This window comes from Nomascus leucogenys, chromosome 7b (assembly GCF_006542625.1).
Source record: "Nomascus leucogenys isolate Asia chromosome 7b, Asia_NLE_v1, whole genome shotgun sequence".
Taxonomy (NCBI): Eukaryota; Metazoa; Chordata; class Mammalia; order Primates; family Hylobatidae; genus Nomascus; species Nomascus leucogenys.
The window spans coordinates 49,036,031-49,059,978 of NC_044387.1; the positions used below are offsets into that span (position 1 = coordinate 49,036,031).

Sequence of the window (23,948 nt, forward strand, 5' to 3'; positions counted from 1 at the left end):
CCCCCCACCAGCCCTTCCCAGAACCCTGCCCCAGGTGTTGGAACTGTGCACAGAGGAGGGAGCAGGCCCCGAGGGAGGCCTGGAGGGGCTGCCGATGGTGAAGGCTGCTGTGTCTAGCTGTTTCCTTCCGGACCCACTCCCTCTGGGCTGCATCCCCGGCTGGTCTAACCCCTGATCCCTGGGATCTGGGGACATCTTCCCGTTTGCTGTTCCCTGAGAACCAGGCCTCCCTCTGGAGAGGATCACAAGCTTGTGTTTCACTCTGGGCTTGCATTTGGAAACCCCCCAGGGGCGTGGCTCTGACCAAGATGTTTTCCTCCAGCCTGTTGCCCAGTCCCCATTCCTCGGACCTCAGCTTCACTTCCCGTGTCATTGGCAGGATCAGCTGGACGCCTAAGGATCTGAGAAGGCACCCGGGTTCCCAGCATCAGCTGGCCACCCTCTGCCTAAGAAACTGCCAGGGTCGCAGCACCCCCTGGTGGCTGGTCCTAGGTAGTGTCACTGCCCAGCCCCAGTAAGGGAGGGCCTGGCCCCAAATTCCGAGGGATCAGGTTGGGAAGGGACAGGGCTTGGTGTGAACCTTCCCCTGGCCCCCAGCCACGTGCCTGGCTTTCCCTATGCTAAAGATGCTGAGGCTAGTTCCAGTGCCCGCATTATGAAGATCTCCGAATCCCACCTCTCCATTCCTCCCCAGCCAGATGGCTCCATTTCACACACAATACACTGAGGCCCAGAGAGTGGGGAGCCAGGCCAGGGAGGCCGCCTGGAGCCTGGCACAGTGCCCTCATTTATTGTGCTGCTCTGCTGCTCACAGGGAAAGCCCGTCCCCCAAAGTCCTCTTCCTGGTCCTGGTGAGTATCTTGACCCTGGATTGCTTGTCAGCCTTGTCCTCCTGCAGCACTCAGTAGCCGGCAGGCTCCCCGCCTTTCCTGGAGTCCGAGGCAGCTGCCCAGCCACCAGCCGTGCGGACGATGGCTTGCACCACAGCGATGAAGGTGGACGCGATCTGGGTGTGATGGTGCCGAGTCTCCAGGGCTGCAGTCACTGCCTGGGGGTGGGAGGAGAGGGGAAGCCTGAGCAGGGCTCCAGATGCCATCTGAACCACGCCTGTGTGGTCACAGACCTCAGCCTAGGTGGTGCCATTTCGGGCCAGGTCATCAGGAAGAGCAGGTTGGGGCCTGCTGGGTCTCACTGGAGCAGGGGGTTTGGCCCTCACGGCACAGGGGCTCCAGATGGCCCAGGCGCTAGAGAGTGGACACCAACCATTGTCCACTCCGTGATGATCCAGGCCTCCAGCCCAGGATGCCCTGGGCCCCACACCATAACTCAGTTTCTCCAACCCCCAGCCCACCTGGTCAATATTTCTCTCCACTGTCGTGACGTTGGGCAGAAGCTGGTTGTGCAGCCGGGGCTCCTCCACGGCCTGCTTCACGTCATAGCCGAACCAGAGGTTGTAGATGATGGCCTGGGGCATGGGAGTGTGATCAGCATGGCCTGGGGGCTGTGCAGGGTGGGCAGGGCCAGGGAGAAAAGGCGTGACACATACCAGTGCAGTGGCCGTGGTGATCTGTGTGCCCCCAGCAGCTCCCACCACCATCCGGACCTGGCCGTCCTGGCCCACCATGATCGCCGGGCACATGGACGAGAGCGGCTGCTTCCCTGCAGCCGATGGGAGAAGACAGGGATGCCCGTCAGCTGCCTGCCCAGGACACCTGCCCCTCTCTACCCCAGTCCCCCACCCCCGGACCTCCACCCAATACCTGGCTGGATGAAATTGGCAGGTGAGGGGGGCACCCCAAACTCGTTGGTGATGCTGGGAGAGCTGAAGTCGTCCATTTCATTATTGAACAGGATCCCGCTGACAGGGGAGCGGACCTTGGAGCCAAAGCTACCGCCCAGCCAGGTCAGACAGTGCCCAACCTCGCCTGGCCCAGCCTGGTACCTATCCACCCACTGAAGCTCAAACATACTCCTTGAGAGGCCCAGGACAAGCTACCAAGGTCGGGCCTCAGTTTCCCACCAGGAAAAGAGGTGATGGAGCCACCTTACTGGATAAGCAGGCATTCCCTGGGCCACCCGCCCCTGGCCCTGCCCTACCCAGGCGGCCCAGCAGCCCCTACTAGAGGTTGATGGTGCTGGTGGCGGACACAGCACTGCCGTCCTCTGCGACAACAGACAGGTGAGCAGTGCCCCCGTCATCCGGCGTGTAGAACTCGGGCTTGTAGTAGGAGATCGGGTGAGTGGTGTCATCAGAGATCTGGGCCCGGAGCTGGGCAGCGAAGAACTCGGAGGTCATGTTGCGGACCACCTGCCGAGACCCCAGAGCTGGCCTGAGGAGGTGGGGAGGGAGGGTGGGGAGGGGGCACAGGTCTCAGAAGGCCCCTGACTGTGGCTCTGACCACAATCCTCCAGCACCCACAGCCTTCCGTGGCTCCCCAGGGCCCAAGGGCAGGCCCAGGACCTTGCATGACCAGTCTGACTCCCTGTCTCTGTCGCGTTCCAGCAACTCTGAATGTCTGTCTGCCTGGTCCTCAGCCTCCAGACCCTTGCCGCATTCAATCACTCACTCCTTCATGCAAAAAATATTTCTAGAAGGCTGGGCGCAGTGGCTCAAGCCTGTAATCCCAGCACGTTGGGAGGTGGAGTCACAAGGTCAAGAGATCAAGACCATCCTGGCTAACACGGTGAAACCCTGTCTCTACTAAAAATACAAAAAATTAGCCAGGCATGGTGGTGTGCGCCTGTAGTCCCTCGGGAGGCTGAGGCAGGAGAATGGCATGAACTTGGGAGGTGGAGCTTGCAGTGAGCCGAGATCGTGCCACCGCACTGTAGCCTGGGTGATAGAGCAAGACTCCGTCTCAAAAAATATATATATATATGTTTCTAGAGTTTGCACTGCATGCCTGGCACTGGGGAATCAACAGGGAACAGACACTTAGGTCCTGCCCTCATGCCAAGAAAAACAAACACACACAGGGAAAATGCTGAAACCACAAGCCAGGTAAGGGGAATCAAGAGGCATGAGGTATGGTCAGAGTGGTCAGGGAGGGCTTCTCGGAAGAGGCAACGTGTGAAAAGAGCCTGGAATGCGGCCTAAATGGTCAGTGCAAAGGCCCTGAGGCAGGTGGTATACACTGGTGAGCGATAGGCAGAGAGTGAATGGGGTAGGGGGGGAGAAGAGGATGAAGATGCAGGCTGGGGCCCATCCCATAGGACCTCCTAGGTCCCATAACAACTGGTTTTTGCTCTGTGCCATGCAGGCTTAGAGCAGAGGAATGAGCAGGCTGGGGAGTGTTTTCACAGGGTCCCTCTGGCAGCTATGACGGGGATAAGGATAAAGCCCAAAGGGGAGGCTGTGGGTCTCAACCAGGCGAGAGATGATGGCCTGGGTGGCAGAAAGAGAAGAATCAAGGATGGCGCTGACTAGGGAAGTAAACCCTGCAGAAGGGGCAGGTTTGGGGATGGTCAGGAGCTTGATTTTGGATACTTCATCAGATCTGAAGAGCATGGGTGCACTTATTTAAAAAAAAAAAAAAAGCATGGGTTCACAGGCAAGGGCGGGCTAAGAGATAAACATGGAGGTATTGACATTGAGTGGCTGCTGGATGCCATGAGCCTGGCCAAGGTCCCCAAGGCAGTGGCGAGGAGGAGATGAGGAGGTTAAGGAGGAGACAGAGAGGATGGACCCGAAGGCCGAAGAAAATGCCTCAAGAGAGTTTCAACGCTGGGCGCGGTGGCTCACGCCTGTAATCCCAACAATTTGGGAGGCCGAGGCGGGCGGATCACGTGATCGAGACCATCCTGGCTAACACGGTGAAACCCCGTCTCTACTAAAAATACAAAAAATTTGCCGGGCGCGGTGGTGGGTGCCTGTAGTCCCAGCTACTTGGGGGGCTGAGGCAGGAGAATGGCCTGAACCTGGGAGGCGGAGCTTGCAGTGAGCCGAGATCGCGCCACTGCACTGCAGCCTGGGGGACAGCCTGGGGGACAGAGTGAGACTCCGTCTCAAAAAAAAAAAAAAAAGAGAGAGAGAGTTTCAGCAACACCCCACGGATTAGTTGACCAATCCCAGGGAAAGGTGTTCTGTCTGAATCTGCCCTCAAGGAAACAGAAAGGCAATCCAGGACGTAGGACATTTTCCAAGAGTACTGCCCCGGGCTTTAAAAATCAACAAAACAGGCCGAGCGCAATGGCTCACGCCTGTAATCCCAGCACTTTGGGAGGCCAAGGCGGGCGGATCACAAGGTCAGGAGATCGAGATCACAGTGAAACCCCGTCTCTACTAAAAATACAAAAAATTAGCTGGGCTCAGTGGTGGGCCCCTGTAGTCCCAGCTACTTGGGAGGCTGAGGCAGGAGAATGGCGTGAACCCAGGAGGTGGAGCTTGCAGGGAGCCGAGATCGCGCCACTGCACTCCAGCCTGGGCGACAGAGCGAGACTCCGTCTGAAAAAAACAAAACAAAACAAAAACAAAAAAACACACCTGTAATCCCAGTGCTTTGGGAGGCTGAGGTGGGAGGATAGTTTGATCCCAGGAGTTTGAGACCAGTCTGGGCAAGACTAGTCATGGCAAGACCCTGTCTGTAAAAAAAATACAAAAATTATCCAGGTTTGGTGGCACGTGCCTCTGGTCCCAGCTGCTCAGGGGGCTGAAGTGGGAGGACTGCTTGAGCCCTGGAGGTTGAGGCTGCAGTGAGCCAAGATCACACCATTGCACTCCAACCTGGATGACAGAGACTCTATCCAAACAAAAACAAAACAGCCAAGGGAGCCTACTATAGGTAAAGAGAAGGGACAGCAGGTTGTGTCACCCCAACATCCTGCTGTGCTATGTTCAAGTCTCACTTTTGAGACACACCCTGAGGTGTGACATCAGTAACCTACTGTGGAATCCCTCAGAAAAACATGAATCCCAATAGACGTGGGTGGAGATGGAGACAGTTAGGAAATCCGGCAGAAACGTCCACACTACAGACTCCAGGGAAAGGTAACATTGACGCTTGGGCAGTTTCGGGGTATTTTTACATTTTTGTAGGTGTGAAAATTTGCAAAATGAAAATTTTTTTTGAGATGGAGTCTTGCTCTGTCACCCAGGCTGGACTGCAGTGGGGCGATCTCGGCTCACTGCACGCTCCGCCTCCCGGGTTCACGCCATTCTCCTGCCTCAGCCTCCCCAGCAGCTGGGACTACAGGCGCATGCCGCGACGCCCAGCTAATTTTTTTGTATTTTTAGTAGAGACGGGGTTTCACCGTTAGCCAGTATGGTCTCAATCTCCTGACCTCGTGATCTGCCCGCCTCGGCCTCCCAAAGTGCTGGGATTACAGGCATGAGCCACCGCACCCGGCTGCAAAATGAAAACTTGAGGAGTGTGGTGACTTGTATGAGATGCTGCTGAGTGGGGCCTGATGGGGAAACTGAGGATGGACATGGCGATCTGGTGGCATGGGGATAGAGCAGAGGAGGGGATACTCTGATGGGAGAGAGGACATAGCCCAGCCATGTTTGCTGTAAGAGGAGCAAAGGACAGAAGGAGGCAGCAGATGGAAGTTTCTAGAGCAACAACAGCTGCCTTTCTTTGGGGAATAATCCCTGATAAAGAAGTAAATGGTCAGAGGCAGAAAGGAGCATTGTAGGAACAGCACCCTGAGCCAGCGAGTGGATGAAGGAGCTGGCCTTAGCCAAAAGGGAGGGCAGAGGGACATGCTGTAGTGGCCCTGTCCCCTCAGACAGACAAGACACCAGGTCACTGACTGCAGCGGGAGTCAGAGGTGCAGAATGCTCACGGGGAAAGAGAAGACACCACCCGGGCAGCTGACGTCCCTCCTGGGAGGTCACTGGTCAGTGTGGGGGGGTCTGCAGATCTGCCCAGGAATGCCAAGGACCCGAGTAGGTAAGGAGGGATGTGAGGATCCCCAGCGGGAAGGGATATGACAGGGTCTCATAGGGACCCAGCATGGAGCTGAGGCAACTACTGGATGAATGGGTCAGGCGGTGCAAGGCTGAGGGTGGCATCTGGGAAGCGTTAGTTTGGAGTGACAGGGAGTGGGTGGCCGAGGTCTCTGTTCACCTGGCCCTCTCCCTTTCACCCGTCCGTCTCACCATGCCCGAGGGCTGCAATGCCCCCATGCGTTCCTCATCTCAGCACTGAGCACTCGAGAACCACAGCATGTACAAAGGACCTGAGGTAGGAGGGTGGCCACTAATTCCCCACACTGTCAGTTCTGTGGGGCAGAAGCCAAGACTGGGGGTCACCCACCAGTCCATCCGAGCACACAGTAGGCCCGCAATCAAAGTTTGTGGCAGGAATGGATTCATAAAGCATATGTGAGGCTGTAGCCGCCCTGGGGAGCCCACCTGATGCCTCTACAGCAGGCCCCACACCCACAGTGGGCCAGCCCCTGCCCCTTACCTCAGTCACATCCACAAACTTGGGGTCCCCAAGCAGGGTCCTCTTGGCGTAGGCAAACCGGAAAGCCTCTACGATGCGGTGGTACGTCAGGCCCTTCTGCTCAGGGGTCTCCATGCTTGCCCGGGAGAAGTTGTACCCTGGTTGATCAGAGCCAGGTACACGTTGCTGAGCCCCAGAGGCTCTGAGGGGCTCAGAGGGTTAACACCTGCCTGAGCCACTTTGGCCACTTCAAGATGTGTTTAATAACCAATAGCAGCAGCTGCTTCAGAAGGCTGTGGTGAGAGTGAAGTAAGGTGAGGGTTCCCGAGCCTGGACCTCACATCACGCATCAGCTCTGGCCATGCAATGACCAAGTGGCAGGGCCACCCACTGGACCAGGGGTGCCCTCTGGACCAGGCCCTGCAGCCCTGAGCTCCTGCACCTCTCTCCCTCCTGATGACTCCTGTTCCTCCTCCAACCCTTCAGCATTGCCCACTTCAGCCCTGTCGCTCTGCACTGCCTCCTTCAGGACATGGTGAGCTCTGACACAGGGACACTTCCTCCGGAGCTCAGTGATGGAAAGACATGGCATGGGGGGCGAGCAGAGATGCAGCAGGGGTGGGGCATGGGGAGAGAGAGGCAGTGTCATAGGCCCCACCGCAGGGCTGTGGTGCGACCACTCACCTTTGAGGATGTTGAGGATGAGGGCCAGCACGGGCCCGCTGAGCGGCGCACTGGGCATGTACAGCACCGCGTCTCCCAGGCTGATGTTCAGCGGGTGCTCGACCAGCTCAGCACGGTAGTTGTTCAGATCCTCAGCTGTCACAATGCCCCCTGCAATGGGACAGCAGCTCGAATGGGCACTGGGATGGGGCTGCACCATCGCGTGGAGGATGGAGCTGCACCAGTGGTGTTAGGGGCAGGCATGGCTGCACCATGGTGGTGGGGAAAAGCCTGTACCTACCAGGGAGGATAGAGTGCACTACTGGAGGGGTGGGACTGTGCCCTGGGAGGGGGCCACAGGCAACCTCGCCTCCTTGGGAACTCTCACCCGCTCCTGAACTCCTGTCTCCCTGACACTGCTCACCACCTCACAGCCGGGCTGGGGCCACCTGCCCTCTGCCTGCTTGGCTTACCGGCTTCCTGTCTGCCCTCTCTCATCTGTGGCCAGAGAGTGTTTTCCTTTTTTTTTCTTTAGAGATAGGATCTTGCTCTGTCAACCAGGCTGGAGTGCAGTGGCTTAATTACAGCCTTGAACTCCTGGGCTCAAGTGATCCTCCAGCAGATCCTCCCCAGTAGCTGAGACTAAAGGCGCCACCACACCCAGCAAATTTTAATTTTTTTGTTGGGTTTTGCGATATTTCTTTTTTTTTTTTTTGAGACGGAGTCTCGCTCTATCGCCCTGGCTGGAGTGCAGTGGCGCAATCTCGGCTCACTGCAAGCTCCGCCTACCAGGTTCATGCCATTCTGCTGCCTCAGCCTCCCGAGTAGCTGGGACTACAGGCACCCGCCACCACACCTGGATAATTTTTTTATATTTTTAGTAGAGACAGGTTTCACTGTGTTAGCTAGGATGGTCTCGATCTCCTGACCTCGTGATCCGCCTGCCTTGGCCTCCCAAAGTGCTGGGATTAGAGGAGTGAGCCACCACGCCCGGCTGTGTTTTGCTATATTTCTTTTCACTATGCTTTGAATTTTTAATGTTTTCTTGTTCCCCACCCCCACTATATTTATGTAGATTCTCAATATTTTTTTTTGTAGACTCACTATGTTGCCCAGGCTTGTCTTGGACCCCCTGGCCTCAACTTCTACCTCAGCCTCCCAAAGTGTTGGGATTACAGGCATGAGACACCAAGCTTGGCCTCAGATGGCCTTTTTTTTTTTTTTTTTTTGAGATGGAGTCTCGCCCTGTGGAGTGCAGTGGTGCAATCTCGGCTCACTGCACCCTCAGTCTCCCAGGTTCTAGCGATTCTCCTGCCACAGCCTCCCAAGTAGCTGGGATTATAGGCACAACCCACCATGCCTAATTTTGTATCTTTAGTAGAGACAGGGTTTCACCATGTTGGCCAGGCTGGTCTTGAACTCCTGACCTCAGGTGATCCACCCGCCTCGGCCTCCCAAAGTGCTGGGATTACAGACGTGAGCCACCGTGCCTGGTTCAGACGGCCTTTTTTTTTTTTTTTTTTGAGACGGAGTCTGGCTCTGTCCCCCAGGCTGGAGTGCAGTGGCGCAATCTCGGCTCACTGCAAGCTCCGCCTCCCAGGTTCATGCCATTCTCCTGCCTCAGCCTCCCAAGTAGCCGGGACTACAGGTGCCCGCCACTACGCCCGGCTATTTTTTTTTTTTTTTTTGTATTTTTAGTAGAGACGGGATTTCACCGTGTTAGCCAGGATGGTCTTGATCTCCTGACCTCGTGATCCGCCCGCCTCGGCCTCCCAAAGTGCTGGGATTACAGGCATGAGCCACCACGCCCAGCCCTCAGAGGGCCTTTTCTAAGTAGAGAATTCCTGCCGGTGTCCCTGCCGCTTGGCCTCTTCTCCTCATGATGAATGGATAGAGGGAGGGAGGGAGGCTCTTAATTCTCCTAGAGTCAGCTCCAGACAGACAGGGTATTGGCATGCCAATTTCCAGCCTCAGTGGTAAAGGTCAACAGGCTAATCATCCTCCTCCATGAAACAGCGACCAATATTACCTGAAGAAAGCCACAGCCAAGCTCCAGGCCCCTGCCTCACAAAACCCCTTCCCCATGCCTCTCTCAAGGCGACCCTCATCCCTTGTAACCCTCTTGGTGAATCAAAGCCCTCTCTACCTGGGCCTTAGCCCAGCTGTTCCTCTGCTAGGAATCCCTTCCTCTCTCTGCCTAACAAAGTTATCTGCAGCCCAGCTGCCACCTCCTCCAAGAAGTCCTCCTGGATCTTCAGGCTGTATTCTAGTGCTTCCTTAGCCCTGGCTCTTGCCTGCACCTGCGTTTACCCCACCAGGGACTTGCTCTCCTGGACTGCAGGGCCTCTCTCAGTTTTGACATAAGCAGGAGCTGTGGACCCACATGGCCAGTCACTGACCCGCCTCCACCAGGAACTTCCTGCAGGCTCAGGCAGGACAGGAGGACCCCAGAGCTCTGGGCCACAGCTCAGGGTTTCTACTGCAGGGTTTCTCACCCAGGCCCCTGAGGTTACCCACTCACCGGCCGCCTGGATGTCCTTCACAATCTGGGCCGTGAGGCTGCCGTTGTAGAAGGCCTGGGCACCCTCGATGGCCAGCGTCTCGTAGGTGTCAGCCAGCCGCGGCAGGGTCAGTCTCTCCCCCTCCCGAAGCACCTTTCCATCCCGGCAGAACACCTCGCTGGGGCAGAGGGGGCTCACGTGAAGCAGCAGGTGGGGTGGACTCAGCTAGACCACCCCCCACACCCATCCACATAGGAGAACAGAGCAGAACAGGGGCAGCACCTGTCACAGGTGGGTGGCCCCGTCACTCAGCGCTCATCCTCCTAGTGTCCCTTCCGGGAGCCTCCTAGTGTCCCTTGCCACTCGGGACACACGGCCAGCCACAGTGGCCACTGGGACCCCACACTCAGAATGTGTCCCCACATGTGGTGGGAAGGGTCTGTATCTCCTCATCCCATTATCAGCGCAGGGTCCTGAAGGCAGAGGGCCGCTCCACTGCTGCTACGGCCTGCAAGGTCCTTGGGATGTGCCTGCACTGCCTGTGTCAGGGGGCTGCACCCACAGACATACCACAAGACAGGCTGCTGCTCAATGACGATCCGCTTGTTTTCCAGGGCTGCTGCCAAGCCCTTGCCCACGGGGAAGCCCTGGCGGGCCAGCTGGATGCTGGGCTGGAAGAGGCGAGCCCAGGGCAGCCGCCCATGCCGCTGGTGTGCCAGCTCATAGCCTCGGATCTCCCCGGGCACCGCCACTGACAGCCCCCCTGGGGAGAGAGAGCCACAGTTGGTGACCCTGAGTGGGGGACATTGGAATCTCTCACAGGCGGCATCCCAGGCACATTCCCTGACTCATTTTACAGATGGGGCAATGAGGCTTAGGAGGAAAGATTTTTATTTTCTTTTTTGAGATGGGGTTCTGCCATCTTGCCCAGCCTGATCTCGAACTCCTGGACTCAAGCAATCCTCCCACCTCAGCCTCCTGAGTAGCTGAAATTACAGGTGTGAACCACCACACCCAGCAGAAGGGGATTTTTATTTTATTTATTTATTTAATTTTTAATTTTAGGAGGGGATGTTTAATTTTTTTTTTTAGGAGAGGCTCAGCAGGTAGGAGTGTACATGGACCAGGGATGTCTGAGGAGGGCACAGGAGGGGAAGCAGTAGCATGTGGCTGGGTTTTGCTGTCCCAGGATGAAGTGTCTGTCTGTGCAGGTGCCTGCATGTCTAAAATCCTGTGCCAGGCCAGACCCCCTCCCATCTCGCTGACCACAAAGCCTTATCCTGTAAGACTCATGGGCTCCACCAGAATGTGCCAAAGCAAGAGCAGGTCCCGCCCTGACCCAGGTCAAGCACAGGCCACCCTCAAGACACAGCCAGCCCCAAGAAAGGGCTCCCTTCCTCTTTTCTACTGCCCCAGAGAGGCAAGACTGAGCCTTAACCTCCATCCTGTCCCCTCTCCCAGCCTCAGTTTCTCCATCCAACTATACGGGTTTTTGTTTGTTGTCTGTTTTGAGACAGGGTCTCACTCTGTTGTCCCAGCTGGATGCAGTGGTGCAATCACGGCTCACTGCAGCCTTGGCTTCTCAGACTCAAGCGATCCTCCCACCTCAGCCTCTGAAGTAGCTGAGACTACAGACATACCCCACCACACATGGCTTTTATTTTTTGAGATGGAGTTTCACTCTTGTTGCCCAGGCTGGCACAATCTTGGCTCACTCCAACCTCCACCTCCCGAGTTCAAGCAATTCTCCTGCCTCAGCCTCCCAGGTAGCTGGGATTACAGGCATGCACCACCATGCCTTGCTAATTTTTGTATTTTTAGTAGAGACGGGGTTTCACCAGGTTGGTCAGGCTGGTCTTGAACTCCTAACATCCTCCTCAGCCTCTCAAAGTTCTGGGATTACAGGCGTGAGCCACCACTCTCAGCCTAATTTTTTATTTTTGTTTTTTGTGGAGACAGGGGTCTCACTATGTTGCCAAGACTGGTCTCAAACTCTGGCCTCAGCAATCCTCCCACCTCAGCCTCCCAACATGCTGGGTATAGGTGCACCTAGCCTAAAGGGGTTTTGCCTTCCAGTTCTGACAGACCCCTGGGCCTGCTTCCCCGCTGAGCCTCACTGCCCATATGGACACTACAGACACTGACCCTTTGCCCAGAAAGGTACAACTATGGCCTCTGCCCCCAGGTACTTTCTTGCTCTTGCCAGAGATGATGGGGCCATTTGGCTACTCCCAGGCTTGGCGGCGGCGGCTCTAGAACTGCCTCTTCCACCCTGAAGCCTGGCACAAGTTTCCAAGAGCCGGTGGTTTCAATTCCTAGAAGCTGCACATACATCCCGGAAGGTCTGACACCCAGCACATGATTCCTTCCACCTTGCAGTTAGACAGAAGTGTTTGTTTGTTTGTTTTGCTTTTTTGTTTTTGAGATGGAGTCTTGCTCTGTCTCCCAGACTGGAGTGCACTGGCATGATCTCAGTTCACTACAACCTCTGCCTCCCAGGTTCAAGCGATTCTCCTGCCTCAGCCTCCCGAGTGGCTGGGATTACAGGCACATGCCAGCACACCAGGCTAAGTTTTGTATTTTTAGTAGAGATGGGGTTGTGCCATATTGGCCAGGCTGGTTTCAAACTCCTGACCTCGGGTGATCCACCCACCTCGGCCTTCCAAGGTGCTGGGATGACAGGCGTGAGCCACCATGCCCAGCCAAGACAGGAGAAGTTCTAATGTTTGATAGCAGACCAGGGTGACGATGCTTAGCAACAGTATTTTGTATATTTCAAAGTAACAAAGAGAGGACTATGGTGCTAACACTCAGAAATGAAAAATATTCAAGGTGATGGAGACCCCAAATACCCTGCCTTGATCATTACACACTCTATGCATGTAACAAGCACTCACACGTACCCATAAATATAGAAAATATCATGTATCAATATCAGAAAAAAAATCTTCTCCTGACCTCAGGCCAGTCAGGCTCTCATGCCACCACACCTGCCAAGCTCTCCGGCAACCCCCACACTGCCAGACCCAGTGCCCCTTCTCAGCTTTACTGGGCTCATCACTCTCCCTGAGAGCCACCCTGCATCCCAGCACCTGGCTCCACCCGAGTCTCCCCAGCCTGCCATCCTAGCTCCTACTCTCCCCTCTGTCCTTGCTCTCTCTCCTGGTGGTCAGCCTGACATCTGAGCTTCAGCCTCCATTTATGCACTGACAACTCCCAAATTTACCTGGTAGCCTGGACTGCTCCTCTGATCGCCAGACCCAAGTATCTACCTGCCTGCTTGAAGAAAGCATCTCAAACTTCAACATGCCCAAAACCGAGCTCCTGAGTGTCTGCTCAGACCTGCTTCCTGAGAGCCCTGCATGTCTCTGTTAGGGTCACCCCATCCTTCCAGGTAGACAAAATATCAGGGGTCCTCGGGGATGCCCTACACAAGCATCACACCCAACCCATCCTCAAATCTGCAGGCTCCACTTTCAAGTGTGTCTGTCCAGCGTCAGCCACTTCCCAGCACCCTCTCCACGAATTATTGCAGTGACCTCCAGACAGGTCCCCACATGCTCCCTGCCCCTTACACAGCAACCCAAGGGGTCTATAGGCCAGATCCATCCCCTTCCACTCACATACTCCATGAGCCCCCACTTCCCTCAGACAAGAAGCAGAGGCTTCACCATAACCTAAGAGATCCCGCACAACCTGGGCCGTTCCCCTCGGGTCACTTGCTGCAGCCTCCCCAGCTTCCCACGGGGCTCTGTCCCTGCCATCACACCTGGATAGCAGACCAGGAGATAGCTCCCCGACTCCATCTCTGCCTCTGGCTCTTTGCTCAGATGTCCCCTTCCCTGACTAGGTCACCCTCCATAGAGTCCCAGATTTTGAGGCCCTCCAGGTCTGTTTTTCCACAGCCCATAGCACACCTGCACCTGCCTAGTTTCTCCTCCCACCTGGAATGTCACAGATTTCATCTGCCATCTTTGTTTTTCACCCCAGCTTCAGGAACAACACCTGATTCTTTAAGAGATGCTCAATACATTCTAGTTAAAGAAATGATTCCTAGCGTCCACAAAGTGCCAAGCCTATGATTCCCGCATTCTCTTACCCTGAGCAACTTCATGTCTACAGATGCTGAGTTTCTCAATGAGTATTAAAAAAAAAAATCAAAGATTCACCGGCCATGGGGGCTCATGCCTGTAATTCCAGCATTTTGGGAGGCTGAGGCAGGTGGATCATGAGGTCAGGAGTTCGAGACCAGCCTGGGCAACATAGTGAAAACCCGTCTCTACTAAAAAATACAAAAAATTAGCTGGGCGTGGTGGCGGGCACCTGTAGTCCCAGCTACTCGGGAGGCTGAGGCAGGAGAATGGCATGAACTCGGGAGGTGGAGCTTGCAGTGAGCCGAGATCATGCCACTACACTCCAGCCTGGGCGACAGAGTGAGACTCCATCTCAAAAACAAAGAAAAAGAAAAAGAAAAAAAAAATCAAAGATTGAGTATGTTGCAGAAGATTCTAAAGGGCACCACCCAGGACCCCTACCTGAGGTCTAAGACTTGCTAGGGCGAGTGTGTCCTGCCCCTCCATCCTCCAACTTTTTTTTTTTTTTGAGATGGAGCTTCGTTCTTGTTGCCCAGGCTGGAGTGCAGTGGCATGATCTCGGCTCACTGCAATCTCCACCTCTTGGGTTCAAGCGATTCTCCTGCCTTAGCCTCCTGAATAGCTGGGATTACAGGCCTGTGCCACCACGCCTAGCTAATTATTGTACTTTTAGTAGAGAAAGGGTTTCACTATGTTGGCTAGGCTGGTCTTGAACTCCTGACCTAGGTGATCCACCTGCCTCAGCCTCCCAAAGTGTTGGGATTACAGGCGTGAGCCTGGGAAAAAAAGGCCCAGGCTTTTTTTTTTTTTTTTTTTTTGACAGGGTCTTGCTTTGTTGCCCAAGCTAGAGTGCAGTGGTACAATCATGGCTCACTGTAGCCTCAACCTCCTGGGCTCAAGTGATCCTCCCACCTCAGCCTCCCGAGTAGCTGGGACCATAGGCACACACCACCACACCTAGCTAATTTTTTTTTCCATTTTTTGTAAAGACGGAGTCTTGCTATGTTGCCCAGGCAGGTCTCAAACTCCTGGGCTCATGTGGTCCTCCTGACTTCGCCTCCTAAAGTGCTAGAATTACAGGAGTGAGCTGTTGAGACCCTCCCATCCTCCAACTTTTATCTCACAATCTATTGTGCCTCCTTTGAGGACGGACAGTGGCTTCCTGGATGGACAGTGGCTTCCCCTCAGGTACCAGGGGAATTTGGGGGCCTCCTCTCCACTTAAGACCAGATTAAAAAAGAGAAACTCCACCTCACACTCTAGAGCGCCATTCCCACAAATGAACAAATGAGAAAATGGGATGCCTGTTGAAAAGGCAGGGTATAGACAGCCTGGGTTCAATTTTAGCTTCACCACCTCCCAGCTGTGTGACGTCAGCTGATTTGCATGACCTCTCTGGGCCTCAGCATCCCCCCCCCCTGTAAAATGGGAATCCACACAGCAGCCCCTACCCCAAAGGAGCAGGGAGGGGTGTGAGGGACTCATGGGTGAAAAACACAGAGCAGAGCGTGGGCCCCAGTGAGCCCTGGTCCATGAGGGCTGCTAGCATAATAATTATTCTCTGCATGTGCTGCACAAAGTGGCCCCGGAGGCCTTAGCAGAAATAACAGAAGCTCCCAGCCCTTTACCCTGGTGATGATGGTCCTGACCACTCATTGTGGGAGGGTGCTATGGGGCCAGGAAGGGATGGGGGGTGCTAGAACTGCCCCTGGACCCTGACAGGGCCAGGCTCCTGAGGGCAAGGCCCCTTCCCAGTGGCCCAGCTGGCTCTGCACCCACGCCCCAAGTTTGCAGCATGGCTTACCCTTCTGGGACTGCTCCGAGCTGTTGAACATGCTGGCAAAGGCCAGCCTGGGGGCCACCTCGCGGGCGTTGATGACCTCAGCTTTTCCTAGAAGGAGAAGCAGGTAGGCAGGCAGACCCACCCAAACCCTTTACGCTGCGTGAGCCCAGGGACCACCCAGCTGTGCCTCGGCCCAACCCACACCCCCTGCCCCTCTCCCTCTCGTCTCCCGAGGCACTCACGCGTGGTGCTGTTGTAGATGGTGAGGAAGAGGCCACCCCCGATGCCCATGCTGTGAGCATTCATGAGCCCCACACACAACAGGGCTGCAATGGCTGCGTCCACCGCAGAGCCACCGTCCCGCAGTGCGTCCCTGCCATGTGGCACATAAAGGCATGAGAACCTGCAGGCTTCCATCCTGGCCCTGCATACACACCCTGCTGCCCACCTGCCCAAAGGAGGATGGAAGAGAAGTCCATTCGAGTTTTGGGGTTTTTGTATTTAGTTTCTTTCTTTTTTTTTTTTTTTGAGATGGAGTCTTGCTCTATTGCCAGGCTGGAGTGCAGTGGCACAATCTCAGCTCACTGCAACCTCCGCCTCCCGGGTTCAAGCCATTCTCCTGCCTCAGCCTCCCGAGTAGCTGGGACTACAGGTGCATGCCACCACGCCCAGCTAATTTTTGTATTTTTAGTAGAGATGGGGTTTCACCATGTTGGCCAGGATGGTCTCTATCTCTTGACCTCATGATCCACCCGCCTTGGCCTCTTTTTTTTTTTTTTTTTTTTGAGACAAAGTCTCTCTTTGTTGCTCAGGCTGGAGTGCAGTGGTGTGATCTTAGATCACTGCAGCCTCAATCTCCTGGGTTCAATTGACCCTCCCACCTCAGCCTCCCAAGTAGCTGGGACTATGGGCACATGCCACCATGCCTGGCCAATTTTGTTTGTGTGTTTTGTAGAGATGGGGTTTCATCATGTTGCCCAGGCTGGTTGAGAACTCCTGTGCTCAAGTAATCCACCCACCTTGGCCTCCCAAAGTGCTGGTATTACAGGCATGAGCCACTGTGCCCGGCCTTTGTTTTATGAGACAGGGTCTCACTTTGTCACCCAGGATGAAGTGCAGTGGCACAGTCTTGGCTCAGTGCAGCTTTGACCTCCTGGGCTCAAGCAATCCTCCCACTTCAGTCTCCTGAGTAGCTGGGACTACAGGTAAGAACCACCACACCTGGCAATTTTTTGTCTTTTTTGTAGAGATAGGGTCTTTCTATGTTGCCCAGGCTGGTCTCGAACTCATGGTCTAAAGCAATCCTATCACCTCAACCTCCCAAAGTGCTGGGATTACAGTTTCCTCTTTTTCTTTTTTCTTTTCTTTTCTTTTTTTTTTTTTCCTGAGACGGAGTTTCACTCAGTTGCCCAGGCTGGAGTGCAGTGGTGTGATCTTAGCTCACTGCAACCTCCGCCTCCTGGGTTCAAGTGATTCTCCTGCCTCAGCCTCCTGAGTAGCTGGGATTACAGGCGCACACCACCATGCCCGGCTAACTTTTTCTATTTTTGGTAGAGACAGAGTTCACCATGTTGGCCAGGCTGGTCTCAAACTCCTGACCTCGGGTGGTCTGCCCGCCTCAACCTCCCAAAGTGCTGGGATTACGGGTGTGAACCACCTTGCCCAGACAGTTTCCTCTTTATCAAGCAAACAAATGTACATGACTTTTATAATTGGGACAAAAAGGGAAATTGCTATATTTTATTAATAACATTTTTTCCCCCAGCTAGAGATAGTGGCTTACACCTGTAATCTCAGCACTTTGGGAGGCCAAGGTGGAGAATCACTTGAGGCCAGGAGTTCAAGACCAGCCTGGGCAATAGAGTGAGACCATCTCTACAAAACAGTCTTTTTTAATTAGTCAGGTGTGATGCACGCCTGTAGTCCTAGCTACTCAGGAGGCTGAGGTGGGAGGATCGCTTAAGCTCAAGAGTTCAAGGGTGCAGTGAGCTATGATCATGTCACTGCACTCCAGCATGGATGACAGAACAAGACCCTGTCTCAAAAGATCAAAAACATAACATTTGTTCTGTTTAAGTATTCAGGAGGGAACTGATCTTTGTATATAACATGAGATAAGAGTCTAAAATAGAATAAAACAGTAGAGGCCAGGCACCATGGCTCACACCTGTAATCCCAGTACTTTAGGACGCTGAGGCGGGAGGATCACTTAAACCCAAGAGTTCGAGGCTGCAGGGGGCTATGATCGCTCCCCTACACTCCAGCCTGGGTGACAGAGTAAGACTCCACCTTAAACAAAGAAATAAGCCAGGTGTGGTGACTCACACCTGTAATCCCAACAATTTGGGAGGCCCAGGTAGGTGGATTACCTGAGGTCAGGAGTTTGAGACCAGCCTGACCAACATGGTGAAACCCCGTCTCTACTAAAAACACCATAATTAGGCCAGGCGCAGTGGCTCACACCTGTAATCCCAGCACTTTGAGAGGCAGAGGTGGGAGGATCACGAGGTCAGGAGTTCAAGACCAGCCTGGCCAACATAGCAAAACCCTGTCTCTACTAAAAATACAAAAATTAGCCAGGCATGGTGGCACATGCCTGTAGTCTCACCTACTGTGGAGGCTGAGGCAGGAGAATCACTTAAACCTGGGAGGTGGAGGTTGCAGTAAGCGAAGATTGCACCACTGCCCTCCAGCCTGGGTGACAGAGCAATACTCTGTCTTGGAAACACACACACACACACACACACACACACACACACACACACACACACAAATTAGCTGGGCATGGTGGCGCATGCCTGTAATCCAAGCTACTTGGGAGGCTTAGGCATGAGAATCGCTTGAACTTGGGAGGTGGAGGTTGCAGTTAACTGAGATTGCACCACTGCACTCCAGCCTGGCAACAGAGCAAGACTCCATCTCTAAATAGATAGATAATAGATAGATGATAGATAGATAGATAGGAAGAAATAAGTAAAAATAACAACCAAACAACAAAACAGTGGAGTTTATCCAAAGAGACAGAGACTCTTAGAACTGAGAAAAGGGGCCTTGTTTGGCTCTAGGAGACCCACACCCTGCTCTCGGGGTCACCGTCCCCTACCCAGAGGCTACTGAGAGAGTCCAAGTGAAGCTTACATGTGGGGAAACTGAGTCTCAGAGGGGTGAAGGTATTGCTCAGGTCCACTTGCCCAGTTTTCAGGCCCCATGTCCCATGCCCTGCCCCACTCACCTCCCAATCTCCGAGCACTGCTTGGCATCCGCAGCCACGGCAGCCCTGGTGTACACATGGTTGTCAGGTTCCTCGGAGGCCGAGGGCAGCCAGAGACAGAGGCCGACAATGACCAGCACCAGGACCACGGCCAGCAGGCCCAGCACCACTAACTTCTTCTTCATGGCTCTGCTGCACCCACAGGGTAAGGAGCAGGGTCAGGCCCAGCCTCAGACACTCCCTGGCCCCTCCCCAACAGGGCACAGTCTAAAGTCAGGCCTCAGAAACACAAGCCCTGTGTCTCTTCCCCTCTTCCCAGAATACATGCAGGCTGTCTGGCCCCCAGACCTTTGCACAGGCCGTGCCCTCTGCCAGAAGCTCTGGGCCTCATCTCTGCCCTCCCAAATCCTCCCTGCTTATCTTCAGAGCCCATCCTGGTAAGAACCCCATCTCCAGCAGCGGCCCTTCCTGGGAGCCCCCAGATTTCCACACCCCTCTTTCTGCAGGGCCTTGCCTACCTCCTCACAGTGGCTGAGCCTCCACTGCTTAGGGAGAAGCTCCAGTAGGGACGGGCCTGGCCTGGTTTCTCATGTGTCCCCTACCTCAGCCTAGAGCTTGGCACTGTCCAGGAGTCCTCTGAAGACCCTCCACCCCACCTGGAGCATGGGGTTTAGCTTCCATAGTGCCCACAATCAGAGCATCCCACAGATTCACTGCCACAGGGCCAGGACTTACCGTCCAGCAGCAGACGGGGGCCCCAAGCCTTGCCTGGGGTGTTGGCCACGAAAGACGGGAGGATTTGGTGAAAACAGCTGAGGAAATAACCGGGGTCTCCTTCACACTCTGCAGAAGCCTGTAGCCACAGAATCTTCTTCAGAGATTGTCTGATCAGGCAGCCTTCCCGTTCTCCTGAAGGTCAAGGGAGGTTACCTGAAGCACGTGCAGCCCAGACCTTTCTGGGGGACTCTGTGTTACCTCCCTCTGCCTCTAGCTGGTTTCTCTGTCTCCAGTTGAACTCTGGAGGCAAAGAGCCTGTCAGTAACACATTTGTTTCCATGAATTCTCTCAGCATGTCTCCCAGGCACAGCTCAAAGAGGATTTTGCACAGAGCAGGGCAGGTAGGGGACAGGGCATTCCTGCACAAGCCCAGGATGTGCATGTGGTAAGCATGGCAAAGGGGGCTCAGGGAGCACCGCCAGCCTGCCCTGCTCTGAGGCTGGACTTGCCACTCACCTGCTGTGGAGCCTCAGGCAAATCACTGAACTGTCCAGCCTGGATGACAGCAGCACCTCACTTGCCTTGCTGCTGGGAGTGTTGTGAATAGAGTAGGTTAGACTGTGGGAAGGGCTTGTGAATGGTAGCTGTGATTATCATCATGGCTGCACTGGGGACACCCCCAGGAGGCCTGAGTGGCACAGGTCTCTTGCTCACTGTATGTCCCCTTTGGACTCCCTTCCAGGCTGTGCAGTGAGGGGCAGCAGTGACCCTTGGGAAGTCTCATGGCTATGGCAGCAGGTGACAGGTATGACAACAGGGAAGAGGGATGTGGTGACAGAGGTTGGGGTTCCCCTCTCCCACAGTCAGTTTCCCACAAAGGGCAGTGTCTGCCAGCAAGCCCCTCCAATGAGCCCCAAGCTGGGTTTCCCTCCACTCCACCCTGTCCCAGTGCAGAGGGTCTGACCTCAGAGGCAGATACACTCTCCCAGAGGTGGTCTAGGAATGGAGTCCCTGTGCCCTCCCCACACACAGGGAACATCCAAATGCCATCATGGAAGGGTGGCCACCTCCCCAGGCTTGGTGGGCCTGGGGCTGATAGTGTGATACATTTGACCCCCTCCCAGCCCTGGACGCAGACACCAAGAGCAGAGAGACCTGGCAGTAGTCATGCAGCAGCGCACCACCCCACATCCCCAGCAGAATCCAAAGCAGCCCCTGATCCCCACCGTGACCACCACAGCCTGAATCCAGGCACCACCTGTTTCTGACCTGAACTCCCTCACAGCCCCTACCTGCACTCCCTCCCTCCAACATCGCCTGCCCTTCAGTCTTCCAGAAAGCAGCTAGAGGGCTCTGTCTGTCCAACTATAGAACAGGCCCTGCCTCCTCCCTGCCCCGTGGGACAGCTCACACCCTTCACCAGGCCTGACAAGGCTCTTGCCACTCCAACACCCTGGGTCCCAGCCAGGAGTCTGGGTCAGGGTTAAGGGTTCCTGATAAAGACACCGATTCCTGGAGGTCCAAGGGGCCTCAGGAGCTGGGCCAGCAATGTGCAGCATCTATTATGGACACAGAACATTCCCATCACATGGCCGGGTGCAGTGGCTCACGCCTATAATCCCGGGACTTTGGGAGGCAGAGGCAGGTGGATCACCTGAGGTGAAGAGTTCGAGACCAGCCTGGCCACCATGGTGAAACCCCCATCTCCACTAAAAATACAAAAAATTAGCCAGGCATGGTGGCAGGTGACTGTAATCCCAGCTACTCAGGAGCTGAGGCAGGAGAATTGCTTGAACCCGGGAGGTGGAGGTTGCAGTGAGGCAAGATTGCACCACTGCACTCCAGCCTGGGCAACAAGAGTGAAACTCCATCTCAAAAAAAAAGCAAAAAACCAAAACAAAACGACATTTCCACCACAAGTCATGGGGCAGGGGCCTGGCCTGGTCGGTGACCCCATCCTAGCATAACAGCCCCCTGCACCAAGGAAGCTACCCAGTCCCGTCCACTGGGCCGGGTCATGCTGAGTGCCCTGGAGGGCATGGCCTCACCTCTCCCAGGCTCAGGGTCATGAGCTAAGCCCCCGGTCAGGGTCCTGGGGTGGTCTAACCATGACCCAGCCTCCCCTGTCTGTTAATCTGTCTACCCAAAGGCCCAAGTAGGCTCCTGGAGGAGCAGGGGGCACCCAGCCAGGCTCAGACTGCTGGGAAGAACAGGGAGGGGAGTAGGCAGTGCTGGGCCCTGTCCCTTCCTCCCAGGCAGGTCAGCAAGGGAGGGTGGGCCCAGCCTCCCACAGGCGGATGTCCCTGGCTCGGAGGAAGACACCCTGCTGAGGTCCTGGGCTTCCATTTCCCATCCCTCCACCCTCAAAACTCACTGAAAGAATGTCCAAGCCCAGAGGCCTGGCTCTCACCCAAACAGTGTGAGAGCTGCATACACTAGGGGAAACTGAGGCTAGAAAGTAGGTCAGCTGCCATGGTTGGCCTCAAACCTAGACCCCCTTCCTTGTGACCCTGATGGGCTTACCTGAGGCCTGGGGACAGTGGGGTCCCAGGAGAGCACCTCTTCCTCAGAAGACAGTTCTGGGCTGCACCCGCTGGGGAGGAAGAGACAGACTTGTCTGCCTGGGAAAGTCCCGGCCACAGAACTGGCTGGGCCCCCCCACTCTCCAGAGTGGCTCAGAGCCACGCCTGCGGCCCCCTGCAGCACTCCTCAGGGGGCCTCCGAATTGGGACTGGGATCTAGGGGTGGCCACTTCCGAGGAGGAGCAGAGGCAGGGAAGGAGCAGGAGCTGCCGGAGGACCCATGAGTTTACCTAGTCCAAGAGAACAGCCAGGGGGTGCCCAGCAGCCCTGGCAGACAGTCGGAGGCATCTGCACAGGGTGTAGGACAGGCAGGCCTCTCACAGAGGTCCAGCCTGGCTGGGAGGACAGGGAAGCTGACATCACAGCAGCAAAGAGGCGCATAGTGACTTGGCACGGTGACTCGGCCTGTCACCACGTGACTAAAGTTCACGCAGCCCTGGGAGGGCCCTGGGTGGCAGGTGCTGTGAGCCAGGGAAAGGGTTTCCTTCCTTTCAGACTCAGTTCCCTCCAAAGGGCACTGTCTGTTCACAAGCCCCTCCATTGAGCGCCAAGCTGGGTCCCTCTGGCTCTCCCTGTCCCTGTTCAGAACATCTGAACTCACACCCAGTGTCCCAGAGATGGCTCTGGAGGGGGTGGAATAGTGGTGCCCCTGGCAGTAGACCAGAACCCAGCCTAAGAGGCCTCACCACACGCTGCTGTCAATGCTAAAGGTGTGTTCTGGGAACATGGCCTGGGGCCCTGAGTACAGACCAGTTCTGCTGCCCATCCAGAAACATTAGCACCCCAGGCCCAAGGAACCACCTGAACAGCCCAGAAAGGCAGGACCCAGAGAGGGCCTGAGCTGGCCCAAGCTCACACAGCCCAGCAGTGCAGGCTTGGACACTTGGTAACTGCCCCAAGTTACTGCATGTTTCTGACCAGCCCACCAAGAAGTCTGAGCCAGGAACAGCTGCGGGCCCAGCCCAGGGGACTTTGGACACTGCTGCCCATTCCCCTGTGGCCCTCATCTGCCAAGGATATGGGCCAGAGTCTCCCTGAGTCATGGCTCCCTCCCCTGCTCCTGGGCCTCCTGTGCCTACAGTGCCGGAGAGCCCCTGCAGCCTCCACCTGAGGTCTATTCCGTGCCCATAACACCTACCCCACAATCATCCTTCGAGGCTGCCCAGCTGACAGAAGGGGACATGAAGGCTGACCCAATATTGCTGCCTGCCTGGGTCACATAGGCCTGTCCTGTCACCCACTGCTCTCAAATGGGCTCTGGACAGAACCCACCAGACACACAACTGTGAGATCCTCAATAGCCCTAGGGTGGAGGTGCTATGACCAAGCCCTTTCCCAGGCTATTCCTCCCCCTGAAGATCAGGGTGACTGGGAAGATGACAGGGCAGGAACCAAGGCCCCATGACCTGTCCCTGAAGGCTAGACAGCCAACAGGAACATCAGGGGATTTGGCTCTGCTAAGTGGCTGCATTCCACGGCAGTCAGCTGGGAGGGGTCTAAAGTGGAGAGCCACAGGGCTCTGTCCCCTGCCCTGCTCAGCAGTTTCCTCTCTGCCTGAGAGCATATGTGACATGCATGTTCTCACTCATAGGTTGGAATTGAACAATGAGAACACTTGGACACAGGAAGGGGAACATCACACACTGGGGCCTGTCGTGGGGTGAGGGGAGGGGGGAGGGACAGCATTAGGAGATATACCTAATGTAAATGACAAGTTAATGGGTGCAGCACACCAACATGGCACATGTATACATATGGAATATATGGAATATATACGTATGTATACATATACATACGTTGTGCACATGTACCCTAGAACTTAATGTATAATTATATATAAATATATATAAATATATTATATATAATATACTATAATATATAATATATAATATACTATATAATATATAGTATATAGTATATAATACTATAATATATAATATTATAGTATTATATACTATAATATATATTATATAATATATACTATAATATATATTATATAATATATACT

General features: G+C 54.9%; 1 protein-coding gene across 3 annotated transcripts in view; it reads right to left on the minus strand.

Annotated features, from left to right (window-relative positions):
• Positions 1–735: 735 nt before the first annotated feature.
• Positions 736–23,948, minus strand: part of GGT1 (gamma-glutamyltransferase 1) — a 45,498-nt gene continuing 22,285 nt past the window's right edge. The window contains exons 2-16 of one of the 3 annotated variants that reach the window (XM_030815937.1): positions 21,882–21,951; positions 19,875–19,943; positions 19,377–19,658; positions 18,663–18,833; positions 15,673–15,803; positions 15,452–15,538; positions 10,120–10,316; positions 9,574–9,727; positions 7,074–7,223; positions 6,411–6,547; positions 2,121–2,308; positions 1,761–1,888; positions 1,547–1,659; positions 1,352–1,465; positions 736–1,048 (exon numbers count right to left, since the gene is read on the minus strand). In XM_030815937.1, coding sequence (XP_030671797.1) covers positions 902–1,048; positions 1,352–1,465; positions 1,547–1,659; positions 1,761–1,888; positions 2,121–2,308; positions 6,411–6,547; positions 7,074–7,223; positions 9,574–9,727; positions 10,120–10,316; positions 15,452–15,538; positions 15,673–15,803; positions 18,663–18,826 — 1,710 coding nt within the window. In that variant the 5' untranslated portion in view covers positions 18,827–18,833; positions 19,377–19,658; positions 19,875–19,943; positions 21,882–21,951 and the 3' untranslated portion in view covers positions 736–901. Of the gene's footprint in view, positions 1,049–1,351; positions 1,660–1,760; positions 1,889–2,120; positions 2,331–6,410; positions 6,548–7,073; positions 7,224–9,573; positions 9,728–10,119; positions 10,317–15,451; positions 15,539–15,672; positions 15,804–18,662; positions 18,834–19,376; positions 19,659–19,874; positions 19,944–21,881; positions 21,952–23,948 lie in introns of those variants that run through there. The other 2 variants (XM_030815936.1, XM_030815935.1) reach the window with 2 other exon arrangements.